Source organism: Drosophila innubila (genome assembly GCF_004354385.1).
Source record: "Drosophila innubila isolate TH190305 chromosome 2R unlocalized genomic scaffold, UK_Dinn_1.0 1_C_2R, whole genome shotgun sequence".
Taxonomy (NCBI): Eukaryota; Metazoa; Arthropoda; class Insecta; order Diptera; family Drosophilidae; genus Drosophila; species Drosophila innubila.
In genome coordinates, this window is record NW_022995374.1 from 24,885,626 (window position 1) to 24,899,455 (window position 13,830).

Below are 13,830 nucleotides of genomic sequence, written 5' to 3' on the forward strand. Positions count from 1 at the left end.
CTCACGAATTCTATTAGCTTGATAGATATAAGGATATAAATACAAGGTGGAAAGCTCGAACCAAAAATAAAATCTTTCTCTCTGGTTCGAGTGTTTGTAGTGTTGTAACCTTGTTATACCCTGTGGCCATTAAAAAACGACAAAGCAGGGTATAATGTGTTTGGAAGAAGGAGGCATGGCAGACATCCTAAAGTATTCTTGATACAGTCGAGTCGATTTGGCCATGTCTTTCCGTCTGTTTAAACGGGTCGATCTCAGAGACTATAAGAGCTGGAGACTTTGTAGGTTCCTAGATCAAAATCAAGTTTTTATTATTATTCGATCATATAGGAACGATCGGTCAAAAATCAAGTTTAAGTATGGAAAACGATTTGTTTCTTGAGATATCTCAACCAATCTCAAAAAATATGCATCTGGGTTGGTTCAACTTATCCAGACCAAATTTGGTCGGTCAAACCGGTCCACTACATCATACAGCTATCATGGGAATACTGAGTCCAAAATGTAATACAGCGCTCTACAAAGGCATCAAATCATTGCGTTGCCGAACGGCATCTAGTCTAGCCGCAAGCTAGCCACTTTGTTTTGCACCATTTTATTTTGAAATTGATTTAATTAATTAATTTATTTATTTATTTAATATACTTCGCAGTGCGTCAAGAATGACATATCACAAATGTTTCAGGGCGCTATTTATATGTATATCCGTAATAACCGATCCTAATTTGCTTTCTTTGAGACCTAGAGTTTAAGTAGCTGTTTACGTACGTAAAAATAGGTACATCAATTGCTGCATTGCTTAAAGCAATTAACTTTTTGCTAAAAAATTTCATTAAACTGCGGGCTGACACAATTGTTTATGTACTTATATGTATACATGTAGAGCAGGAAATGTAATTACTAGAACAAGGCCCGCAACTGTTGTAATGAGCAAAAAAAAAAAAAGGACGAGAAGCACTTACTCGTGGAATGCTTTCTTATAGCGAAAATGGAAAACGAGAAATGTAAAAATTGAGTGTGAGTTTATAAAGTTTCCCCATAGCTGGCATTGATTTTAATTGATGGCAACGGATAGCGGTAGATGCCTTGGTAGGAGCACCTTGGCTATAATTGGAATGGAACAACATCTTCAGTTAGCGGCGAAGTGCTTGCTAATTGTATTAAGAGGTATGCATAGACAACACTCTGATCCCTGTTCCGGGACAGTGAGGGGGTGGGCGGGGTAAAGTGGAAGTGCCTCTTCGGCTGCCCGCATCACAACTTCTTGGCAATCAGGACATGGCAGCGTGGAGATATTTGCTCATCAAACAGCTTCTCATAGCGCACCTCAAGTTGCAGCTGTTGTCCTGCAGCCGCATCCTTCAGAAAACACAGACGGTCGTACAGAACCAAGTTCTCGCAGAGTTTCTGGGGGAGAGTGGAAGCGGAAACTGTTATTTCTTGCTAACAATTTGAGTAAACAATAAGGAATTACCTGCATGCTCGTCTGTAAACAGCACAATGCCTCGGCCAGACGGCATCCCCGTCCGTCGGAATACCTCTTGCCAATCTGGATGAAGCGTTCCTCATGCACATGCCGCCAATCCAGGGGATTCCCCGTCTGTTGCGAGTACAGTTGATAACGTTGCTGCAATTCGTTGAAGCTGTCTCGATCTTCGAGGGAGAGCAAAGCTGGCTTGGAGCAGACCTTGACTTTGACCAGCTCTTCGACATCGCATAAGGCATTCGCCAGAGCACGCATGTACATCTGGCGTCCATGGTCGGCATGTGCGAAGGAATCCTTACGCCAGCGTGAACTTGTCTCCTGACAGGCCAGACGCATGAAGGGACGATTGAAGCATCCCACTGATGTTGCTGCTGATATGGCATTGCGGAGTCCATTGCTCAGGGGGAAGTTTACAAAGGGACTCGTCGTGCTCGTCATGGTGTCGTTCTCTGAGCGCAGAGCGAGCTTGTGGTAGCAGCAGGGCATGATGTGGAGAGACCGCACTTGCGGCATTGTCAGGAACAATATCATGGCGCTGATGCTTAAATCCGCGCACGCATGCAAACCAATTATCGCCGTGTCTAGTCCTGGCAACATTCCATGACTTTGGGCCAACTTGGAGGCGTATCCTTCAATGCGGGCACGGGAGTTGGCGTCCGCTTTGATGAATTCCTTTTTGTAGCTAATTGAGTTAAGTGCCTCTTGTGGCAGAAACTTCTGACATCGTTTCCTCGCCGATTCCACTCTCTGCTCATCCGCCTCCAGACCGAGTATTAAATAGTTATTCCTCAGTTTAAACAGCGCCTCGCTCAGGTATCCCAGCCCGGAGCCCAAGTCGATTATCAGTTGAGTCTGTGTCTCTGCACAATGTTCGTGAATCTTGCCCGCCAGTTGCTCAATCTCATGCAGCTTTTTAAGCCCTATTTTGCGATTCTGGTTGCTGCACTTCGTCTTCACTTGAGACGCACAAGGCGACAAAGTAGCTGCATTTTGTTGGGGTGCCATACTGGCAATCTGTTGTCGGAATCGTTGCACCTTCTCTGGACAACCCTCTAAAGGTTGGTGGACAAATGGAAATGTATTTAGATTTTCATTTGATAAATCTAAAAAATAATCCTTGAACTCTTGTGGCATACAATCGAGAGCTTTTATGCAGGATGTGTTGGCTTCACTGTATACCCAAGAATAGTTATGCAAGAAGTCCACCGCAGCCTTAAAATATGCATCTTCATTGACAAAGGCTCTTGGCAGGGACATTGCTGAAAAGAAAACATAGGAATTTTTATTCTTTATCTTACAGCTGTAAGTCCCCTACAATGTATATATACATAAAGTGACAAATACGTAAACAATTTAGAAAAAATGTACGCCTAAAACTCTTTAAAAATACCTTAAAAATTTTTTAAAGTTAAAAATGATACAAGAACATTGGATCTTCCAAAAAAAACCTTTTAACGAGTTAAAAGTCTAGTGACGAAAGTCTTTCCATGCCCCAAAATTCCTGATATCCAATTTTGTGACGAACAATATTCAATTTAATATATAAATTTTGGTTGATAAGAATTAATAAAAATACAAAATTTACCAAAAGGCCCCAACAGCCCCATTAGCTGTAATCATTTAAATTTTTCCACTCCCACTAACACCCCCTTATCTTATGAACCAGATGAGTTAGCAAATGGCAAAATTTTGTCATTTTGTTAGTTAAGACTAAACCTTTCGATCTGATCGGACAGTCGTAGCAAATTTTCCATATTAGCTGTATATACTGCTAGTCGCATTTCGCACCCTTCGTGCTGCTTTCGTCACTAGCGCGAGCTGCCGTCCGCAGTGATGCAAGTCGCATTTTTTTATGCATTATTAATTCTTATTTCATTTTTAAAAATAAGAAAAATTTGAAAATTAAAAAAAAAACACAAAATTTTTTTGTTTTTTTTTTTAATTTAACAAATTTTTTGATATATATAGCAAAAAATATTCAGAGTCGGTACTCAAATTCGATTCCGAATTATTCGGCTTATTAGAAAGCTCTAATAGAAGAACTCAGGTCACAAAACTATTTTTTTTCTTTAATTACATAGCTTTAACTTTAATAAAAACAAGTTGCTAACAATCCAATCTGACAATTATTTGCGACAATGTGTGCAGCTATTATAAAGGCGGGAAATGCTTTTTGTCACAGCTGTGTTTACATATGTTGACCTTAAAAGCTCCCAGCTGATCAAAAATTGAAATAATTGAACAGTTTGATATTGGCGGGAATTCAAATTTTTGTAGATTTCAATGATAAAAAATTTCATTTCGTTACTCAAGATCGGCCAAATCGCCCACTGTGCTTCGTGCTGCTTTCGTCACTAGCGCGAACTGCCGTCCGCAGTGACATATATGTAGTTTCTGGGGTTTGGTGGACTGCCGTCCACAGTGATGAAATCCAACTTTATATTAACCAAAATTGTGCCTACCAAAGTCAACTTCCTCATGCTGCGGGCACTTATTCGTTCTCTGTGCACACTATCAGTACCGTGTCTGGAACCACGGGCAGCCGTCACCGGCGCCTGACTGCTGAAGAGAATCAAAGACCAGCATGTGGTCAAAAGTTCACAAGTCACGAGACTAGAATATTTTGTAGACGAGTATGCAGCCACTAACAAAGGACAACCGAAGGTCTGCCGCACCAGTCTGCTATAAAGGCTTCCAATCTACATACATAGACGACTAAAAGTGATGTATGCATGTAACGGTCTGGTCATCGAAGTAATCGTAGCAGAAAAATCAAGATATATAGTAGAATGGCGACCTAACCGGGCCAGCAGTCAACAAGTGAGTGAATTTGGCAGAAATTTCTATAAGGTCTGCAACTTGCGAAATTGGTTCTTTGAATTTTTGGACAAGCTATTGAATATATATATAATTCATTCATACAAAGTCTAAGATCTAAACCAACAGTTTTAGAGCCATAAATTTTTGAATTAAGAAAATTATGATTTATTGTTTAGCTTTTTCTTAGATTTTTATACCCGTTACTTAAAAAATAAGTAAAAGGGTATATTGTGTTCGTTGGAATGAATGTAAAAGGGAGAAGGAGGCATCTCCGACACTATAAAGTATATATATTCTTGATCAGCATCAATAGCCGAGTCGATATAGCCATGTGTGTCTGTCCGTCTGTCCGTCCGTCCGTCCGTCCGTCCGTCCGTCCGTCCGTATGAACAAAAGGATCTCAGAGACTATAAGAGATAGAGATACCAAACTTTCAATCACAGACTTCTATATACCCCACGCAGATCAAGTTTGTTTCAAATTGAAGCTACGCCCCCCTCCGCCACCGCAAATAGCGAAAAACCTTTTGCTCGTCTGTTTGAACAAAGGGATCTCAAAGACTATAAGAGATAGCGTAACCAAATTTGACAGACAGATTTCTATATACCTTACGCAGATCAAGTTTGTTTCAAATTTAAGCCACGCCCCCCTCCGCCCCCGAAAATCGCGAAAAACCACCACACCCACAGTTTTTAAGATAATACGTTTTTTTGTGAAAATAAACGTTATCTATTAGAATTATCTATTATCCCACTGAATTGCATCAAGATCGGACAAGTAGAGCGGCAGTTATGGCGATTTAATGTTTTCAAAGTAATCTATTAGTATTATCTATTATCCCAATGAATTGCATCAAGATCGGACAAGTACAACGGCAGTTATGGCGATTTAATGTTTTCAAAGTAATTTCTTTAAACAAAAGGAATCTAGAGTCTAAAAGAGATAGAATAACCAAATTTGGCTCGCAGATTTCTCTACACACCACGCAGGTCAAGTTTGTCTTACATTTTATCACGCCCCGCTCCGCCCTCGCAAATCGAAAAACCACCACACCCACAGTATTTAAGATAATACGTTTTGTGGGTATTAGAGTTACAAGTTGCTATTATCTATTATCCTATAAAATCGCAGCAAGATCGGACAAGTAGAACAGCAGTATTAACATGCCGAAGCTCTTGAAGCAAAATTAGCTCCTTAGAGTATGCAATAGTTTTAATATTATTAGACTTAACAAAAATGCATCAAATAATTCTCAAATGGTACCGATGAATCTTCAATGATGATGGAACTGGCATCTATCGAATCGTATTGAGCATACTCCTTGCATTTATGCAAAAGTAGTATGCTGTTGAGCGTGTCAAGTCACCGTTTACCATATAGAGAGGCCACTAACCAAGAGGATTGACATTTAGCAAAATTATAAACCTGAAGAAGTTGCTAATTTAAAATTTTTTGAATCGACAACTAAGTAACAACAGCAACACAATATGCCAAGCAAACTTTTCTGTCATTCTTGTGCCTAAGAATTCTCAACTGGATTCAGGCAATATAAAATAACAAAAATTAATAATAACAAAATCCTTTTTTCTTAAAAAAAAAATTCTTAAAAAAATACTTTTATACATATTTAAGTTAAGTAACGGGTATCCTATAGTCGGGATCTCGACTATAACCTTTCCCACTTGTTTTACTTTAAAATTCAAGGAAAACTCGAAAAAAATAATAAAATTTTCTTTTCAATTTTAAATAAATAGCTGCATTAGGGGGGGGAGCAACCGCCCTTGGCGCTAAGATATTAGGGGCGCTAATATATTAGGGGCGCTAAGATATTAGGGGCGCCGATATTTCAAAAAGAGTTTGAACTTAGAAAAAATTTGAGGGGTTGAGCCTGAGATTAAATAAATCAGACAACGAAAACTGCGAAAACAATTGTAATATATTTGATGACTAAGATCGAGATTTGAGGCACTTTTTATTGTTTCTGATGATTTGAGTTAATAATAACACTAAATCCAAAATGGACAGTGAACTTGAAAAGCATACAATGAATTTGACAACGATTTTTTAACGATTCACATCACATCCTTCACATCACATCAGCATTAGCACATCGTTTATTTAGCAAACTTCAAATAAATTTGAACCACTTACGATCATCAATTGGACAAGATAACTTAGCAGTCTCCGTTTGCTATCAATCGAATATCTCCAAACATGCGTAAAGTAATTTATGATTTGGCTTTCACAAAAGCTAACAATTAATACCTTAATTTGGGGGATCTTAAATCCATTTTATAATTTTAGAAATAACATTATAAAATTAAAGTTTAAACTACTTAATTTTATCATGTATTTTTTAAGTATGTATTCAGGATGTTATTGTTAAATTCAGACAATATGCGGATAAAATGGCAACGACTCAGCATTTAAAAAGTATAAAATATTTGATCTTACTAAAAAAAACATGGGCTGACGTGGGCCTGTCCAAATTTTAAAATTAACTTCCGATAGGTCAACATCCTAAGAGTATTGTCACCCAATTTGGTTCCTCTCGCTCGAATAGTCTCGGAGATATAAAAGTTCAAACTGGTATACCATAATCTGTCACGAATCTAATAGTACACAATTTTTTTTTAACGAGCTAATTATCATGTTATAAGTTTTTATTATAGTAACATTTAATTAATTTTAGTAAACATTTTTGACACTGGAATTGTCAATTTAATATGTTTTTAAAGAAATTATCTTTGTTTTGTTTATTTGCTTAACAAATTTGTTGCGAAAAAGAAATTGTAGGGGGTGGAGGGGGCGCCGACAAAATCTTCGCCCCGGGAGCAATGAAACAAGTTTCACGCAATGGTTGATTTTCGACTCATCGGTCTAATGGCAGCTATATGTTATAGTAGTCCGATTATTCACAAATTTGGACAAGTTGTATAAGACGATACAAGATTCATAATTTGTGAGTTTGATAAAGATAACTTAAAAAATAAAGAAGTTTTATATACTAAAGGTAGCTTATCGACCGTTTGTATCGATCTTTCCTATGTCAGCTATATAATATAGTGGTTCGTTTTCTACCAAATTCGGTTAGGATATTAAAGGCTAATAAAGATACCCAATTTTTTAGTTTGATTAAATATGTGGCAGGTATATGATATAGTAGATCGATTTGAACCAGTTAAGACCGCCAACTAATTCTTATCTTAAAATTCATTATAATTCGGCCTCTATCTGTGGTTTCTTTTTTTTTGTTGAGGTAAGTTTTACCTTACAGACAGTTTCGCCATACAAAACACATGAAAACCTTCCTCGAAAAAAGTTGATGATATTGATTTGAGACATATGGTTTTTTGAGAAATTCTTCTTTGAATTCATCGTAGATTAAGAATTTCATAACCACTTTGTCGCGAAAAAAAATTGACCCTCTCTAATGGTCATAATGTGTAAGACAACAACAAATTGATTTTCTGTGAGATTGGTTAAGGTATTTTAAAAAACACAAAACACAAAAAAGGTCATGCCGCTCCACAAGGAAGTCATGAAAATCGACAAAAACATCCCTACAGATTAAGTAACACATTACTCAATAAGTCCCGGGCCTAACTAATAAAACAGCAACTTTTATACAAAATTCAATTTTATTCATCAATGTTATAATTTTTTAAGATTATACCCAGATTCAATCACTTCTGTATTAATGCGATGCCATTTTGGGAATACCTTTTTACTATAGGAGTGTACATTTTTTAGGCAATTTTAACCTATTTTAGGCAAGCGCCGCACCCATTTTAAGAAAAACTTTTTCATCGGCAAATGTTCATGCTAGATTTTGAAAATTCTTTATCTGAAACCCTTAATACCTTACCTACTTCAACTTCATTTTACGATCAAAAAAAAATAATTGATAGATTTTATTATATTTTCCTGAACAATTTCCGAATTTGGACGCTTAGAGAGTTCTTCATCATTTATGTTTGTACGACCACATTTAACCTCATCATTCCACCAAAAACAGTTATTTTAACAGAGCAGACTCTAAATAACATTTATCAAGCAATTTTTTTTCAATGCAAGAAAATTCAGATTATTTCATTGATTGAAAATTACAAAAGGAACTTTTTTTAAGTGACATTTACTTGCAAACTAATTATCCAATTAAGCTCAAATTTGGACACAGATCTTATAAAGGATGGAACTTTCGAAAAAAAAAATGGATTTCTTATTAGTGGAACCAATTATATGTCAGGCCCGGGACTTATTGAGTAATGTGTTATTATCATCTCGCCGTTTCGCCGTTTCATATCGCGTAATTTATTTAGCTATGTAAATAAAATAGAAAAGAAAATTTAATTAATAGTTTTCTTGAATTTTAAAGCAAACAAATCTAAAAAAAAAGGTAAACAAAAAATTATCATTTCCTTAATTTTAAAATTGATGGCTCGAAAACTACTGGTTTTAATCTAAGACTGTGTGTAAATGAATGATAGATATAATGAAGTAATAATGACAAATGTGGGCGCACCTCTAAAAAAAATAATAATAATAATAATAATAATAATAATAATAATAATAATAATAATAATAATAATAATAATAATAATAATAATAATATAATAATAATAATAATAATAATAATAATAATAATAATAATAATAATAATAATAATAATAATAATAATAATAATAATAATAATAATAATAATAATAATAATAATAATAATAATAATAATAATAATAATAATAATAATAATAATAATAATAATAATAATAATAATAATAATAATAATAATAATAATAATAATAATAATAATAATAATAATAATAATAATAATAATAATAATAATAATAATAATAATAATAATAATAATAATAATAATAATAATAATAATAATAATAATAATAATAATAATAATAATAACGTTGCCAAAAATACATCTGCAAATAAATATTGAACCTGTTTCGGAATTATTGCAATACAAATATTAATTAAATGTATGCTAGAGAGTGAATATCATGAACAATAGTCATCCAATGTGTTGGTGATGTTTATAAACAGATAAAACTTGGTGGGCAAAGCAAATACGAACCACAAAATATTCTTAAAACTGGTCTGACAGAGATTCACAACTCACTAAGCCCAGTTAGTAAGTTTTTTAATGTCAAGAAGAACGCGCTACACATAATGGCTGCAGCTCGAAGATTACGATCGCTGCTCCTGCTAGTGCTGTTTTTATATGCCATGATTTTGGGCATCTTTGGCTACATAATACCAAATGTCGCAGTGCGGACATCGGCCAAAGGCTTTCGTTTGTTTATACCAGGTAAGTACTCAATGATTTGATTTGCCTGTCTATCGATTTATTTTGAGTTATTTTCTTTGCAGACGAGAGCGGCATCAAGAGAGTCATATTTAATGTGAATCGAAATCGAAAATTTATGGAATTTGAGGCGGGCGAGTTTAGTGGGGAAGTACATGAGCCACAGAATGGACGCTGGCTATATGATTTTGTGACAGCCGAACTGAAAGGAAATGATACACTCGATGCTTGGATCCAAGTGGAGCATGACAGTGACATCTATAAGGAAAAGTTTGAGGCGCTGGCAGCTTGTGATTTGGGTGGAAATTATTTGCCTGTCGATTGCCACAAGACCGCGGATGATACAACTGTCAAAGTGGAGACATTGGCCAAAGGCTTTCGCGTGTCTATACCAGGTAAGCACTCAATGATTTAATTTGCCTGGCTATCGGTTGACCTTGAATTCTTGCCTTTGCAGACAACAGCGTCGCCAAGAGAATCGTATTCAATGTAAATCGCAATCAGTATTTTAAGGATTTTGTCACTGGCGAGTTAAGCGGGGAAGTACATAAATCGCAGAATGGACGCTGGCAATATGATTTTGTAAATGCTACACTGAGAGCAAACGATACACTTTTTTTATGGCTGGAAGAGGAGAATGACAATGGCATCTATAAGGACGAGTTTGAGCCGCTGCAAGCTTGTGATTTGGCTGGCAATAATTTGCCTGACGATTGTCCAAAGAAGGCGGATGAAACAATTGATAGCCACAATCAAGTTAATTACAGGGGAACAACCCCAACGCATATGTCTTGTCAGAGCAGTGAGACGGAGACGTCACCTGCAATAGCAACCCTTTGCAAGGGTCAGTTGATATTTGAAGAGAACTTCGATCAGCTAAACGAGACTCGATGGCAGCACGAAGTCCGAACACCATCTGATATCACAGATGTCGAGTTTCTGCTGTACGATGGCAAGGCACGAGTGCGCGATGGACAGCTTATCATTGAGCCACAGCTTTGGTCTAGCTATCGACCAGATCTGGATATAACCAATGCTAAGCTCGACTTATCCGAGCGCTGTACGGGCATCCACAATCGACAAAAGGAATGTGTACTGCGCACAGGTGGAACATTTATAATGCCACCGGTAGTGGTGCCACGTATAAGCACCGTGGATTCTTTTCAATTTAAATATGGACGCATTGAGATACGTGCTAAGCTGCCCAAGGGCGATTGGCTTGTACCATTGTTACTGCTGGAACCGTACAGGGAATATTATGGTCAAACTGGCTATGAATCAGGTGATTCTTTTTAAGATTGTGCAATACATAAAACGAATACCAAAATTTAGAAATATTAATAAGGAAACAAAAACTAGATAGCATATTAAGAAGAAATAAGTAAAAAACTGGGATAAAGGGCAAGATACACTGGAAGCGAAACGACCGCGGAATGAAAAATTCCAAATCTTACGCTGTTTTTTGTATATGAAGTTTTTCATTCCGCGGTCGTTTTGCTTCCATTGTATCTTGCCCTTTATCCCAGTATTTTACTTATTTCTTCTTAATATTGACCGCGGAATGAAAAACTCCAAATCTTACGCTGTTTTTTGTATATGAAGTTTTTCATTCCGCGGTCGTTTCGCTTCTAGAGTAACTTACCCTTAAAGGCCTTAAAGGACTTTTCGTTACGATCCGCAACGTATTTACGTCTTTACGGGTTAAAAGTCTAGTGACAAAAAACTTTCCATTTTTAAAAATTTCTAATATAAAACTTGGTGACGAACAAGGTAGAATATAAATAAAACTTGGTTTTATATATCCTGTCCAAAGTTGCTTCAAATCGGAGCACAATATCATATAGCTGTCATAGGACCGATCGGGAGAAAATCAAGTCTTAGTATGAAAAACTTTTAAGTTTTATGAGATATCGTAAGGTACCCTATATTCAAGAGGGAGATAACAAAGATTATCATAGGTCAACTGCGAGTGGCCATGGCTCGTGGCAACGATCATCTGCGGCTTCCGCACGGTAAACTTATCGATGGCCGCACTTTGTTAGCTGGGCCCGTGCTCTCAACCGAGGCGTCTCAGCGAGAGGATTTCATGGTGCCATTGCGACGAAATGTCCATTTTGGCAATGACTTTCATGTGTATGGCCTGGAATGGAGCAGCCAAAGTTTTCGATTTACCATTGATGGCAAGGAATATGGAGAACTGTCGAGTATCTTTGCAGATTCCCATTCGAATGCCGGCTGGCGTCGTGGTGGACCATTAGCACCTTTCGATCGCATGGTAAGCCAAAAACACAAATATAATCATTAAAAAAAAGTCTTTATCTGAATCACAGTTAAAGCCAGGGAATAATACCGGAACAGGTACCGGAACAGTTAACCGAAACTAACCGTTTCATTTTGAGTACCGAAACCGGAACTGTAACCGAAAAAAAATTTTTTATAAGAACCGAAAGCCGAAACGTTTGTACTGGTACGCTATCTTATAGTCTCTAAGATCTAGGCGCTCACACGGGCGTTCCGGTACTGAAACCGGAACCGAAAGGAAAATACCGAAATAGAACCGTTTACCGAAATAGTTGCTTCGGGATGTACCGGATGCGAAATCGGAACCGATATTTGTTTCGGTTTGATTTGGCAAACCGCCCTGGTCGCTAAGATATTATTATTATTAGAAATATTTCAAAAAGAGTTTGAACTGAGAAAAAAGTTTAGGGGTTGAGCTTGAAAATTAATTAATCAGACAACGAAAAGTGCGAAACAATTTCAATATGTGGCTGCAGATGGGGTAGCAAAAACATACCAGAAACTGGTACATTTCGAATTCCGTTTCAAGAATCAATCGACCACAACATTTAGCAACTATCTTATTGTTTCCGATTATTTGAATTAATAAACAGGACTTTAACACTAAATCCAAATTGAAAAGCATACAATGAATTTGACACCGATTTTTCAGCGACTTCAAATAAATTTAAACCACTTACGATCAATTGGACTTAGCATTCTCCATTTGCTATCAATCGAATATCTCCAAATATGGGTAAAGTAATTTATGATTTGGCTTTCATAAAAGCTAACAATTAATACCTTAATTTGGGGGATCTTAAATCCATTTTATAATTTTAGAAATAACATTATAAAATTAAAGTTTAAAATTTTTAATTTTAGCATGTATTTTTAAAGTATGTTTAAAATGCCTTTAAAGGAATTCTCTTTGTTATGTTTATTTGCATAAAAATGTGTTTCGACAAATCTTTGCGCCGGGAGCAACTTTTCGTTGCAACGGCGCTGGGTACAAACGTGTTGGCTTTCGACGGTTCCGGTACCTGTTCCGGTATTATTCCCTGATATTAAAGGTACTACAGAAAGCGAAACCACGGAAAATATATTTAATTTTTGGTAGTTTTTTGGTTTGCTTCGCTTTCTGTGGCACCCCTAAAGATTTTTAAATAGGTAAACTGAAAAAAAGCAAAAATGTGGACAAAATCAAATCCTTATTTTTCTCCAACTAATAGACAAAATTATTGTATGTATATTAAATTGTGAAAGGGGTATCTAATAGTTTGGGTCTTGACTATAACGGTCCTTTTTTTTCGTTTTTATTCTATTCTGAATGGAAACAAGTTCGCTACCGTTAAAAATTGAAAGTCTGTATTTAAATTAATGCTATATTGATATCCTTTCTTTCACAGTTTTACATTTCGGTGGGCCTGTCGGTTGGCGGCTTTGGAGATTTTGTTGATAATCTGACGACAGCCACTTATGAGAAGCCATGGTCTAATAAGAATCCACGGGCAATGTTGCATTTCTGGCAAAGGCAGAATGATTGGCTACCGTCTTGGAAGCAGCCCAACTTGCTAGTCGACTATGTACGAGTTTTTGCTATTTAACGAACCACTATATAATAATATGACTGCCCCACAATACTTGTAGTTTCTTTAATTAATAAGTAATTCCAAATGGTATTGACAATGTTAGGTGTTATCCAAAAATGGGTACTAGTTAGCTTGGTATCTTACAACATATTAAAGTTATATTGGACCATATACCAAACAATGAAAAAAATAATTACTACAACTAACTGGAATTAAAATTTAAAGAAACTTCGTTTTCAAATTAATTGTATGAATGTACAATCACAATGCTTGAAGCACTTGTAATTTTAACGTCATGGAAGGATCATGTAAAGCTAAGTTTATTTTATTTA

General features: G+C 36.2%; 2 protein-coding genes across 2 annotated transcripts; one reads left to right on the forward strand and one right to left on the reverse strand.

Annotated features, from left to right (window-relative positions):
• Positions 1-1,254: 1,254 nt before the first annotated feature.
• Positions 1,255-2,491, reverse strand: LOC117783803 (protein RRNAD1-like). Its single transcript, XM_034621349.1, has 2 exons — positions 1,475-2,491; positions 1,255-1,407 (listed from the first exon to the last, which is right to left on the reverse strand). Exons 1-2 carry the CDS (start codon positions 2,489-2,491, stop codon positions 1,255-1,257), a joined length of 1,170 nt encoding a protein of 389 aa, XP_034477240.1.
• Positions 2,492-9,729: 7,238 nt separating this feature from the next.
• On the forward strand, positions 9,730-13,547 carry LOC117783804 (gram-negative bacteria-binding protein 1-like). The gene is made up of 4 exons (XM_034621350.1): positions 9,730-10,021; positions 10,084-10,908; positions 11,585-11,901; positions 13,316-13,547. The coding sequence occupies exons 1-4, from the start codon at positions 9,745-9,747 to the stop codon at positions 13,511-13,513; spliced, it is 1,617 nt and encodes a 538-aa protein (XP_034477241.1). The 5' UTR covers positions 9,730-9,744; the 3' UTR covers positions 13,514-13,547.
• Positions 13,548-13,830: the final 283 nt, after the last annotated feature.

Coding starts and splice junctions, on each gene's coding strand:
- LOC117783804 (XM_034621350.1), top strand. CDS start 9,745: ATGGAATTTGAGGCGGGCGAGTTTAGTGGGGAAGTACATGAGCCACAG. Junction 10,022..10,083: donor CTTTCGCGTGTCTATACCAG/GTAAGCACTCAA, acceptor TTGCCTTTGCAG/ACAACAGCGTCGCCAAGAGA. Junction 10,909..11,584: donor TCAAACTGGCTATGAATCAG/GTGATTCTTTTT, acceptor AGATTATCATAG/GTCAACTGCGAGTGGCCATG.
- LOC117783803 (XM_034621349.1), bottom strand. CDS start 2,491: ATGGCACCCCAACAAAATGCAGCTACTTTGTCGCCTTGTGCGTCTCAA. Junction 1,408..1,474: donor GTTTACAGACGAGCATGCAG/GTAATTCCTTAT, acceptor ACTCTCCCCCAG/AAACTCTGCGAGAACTTGGT.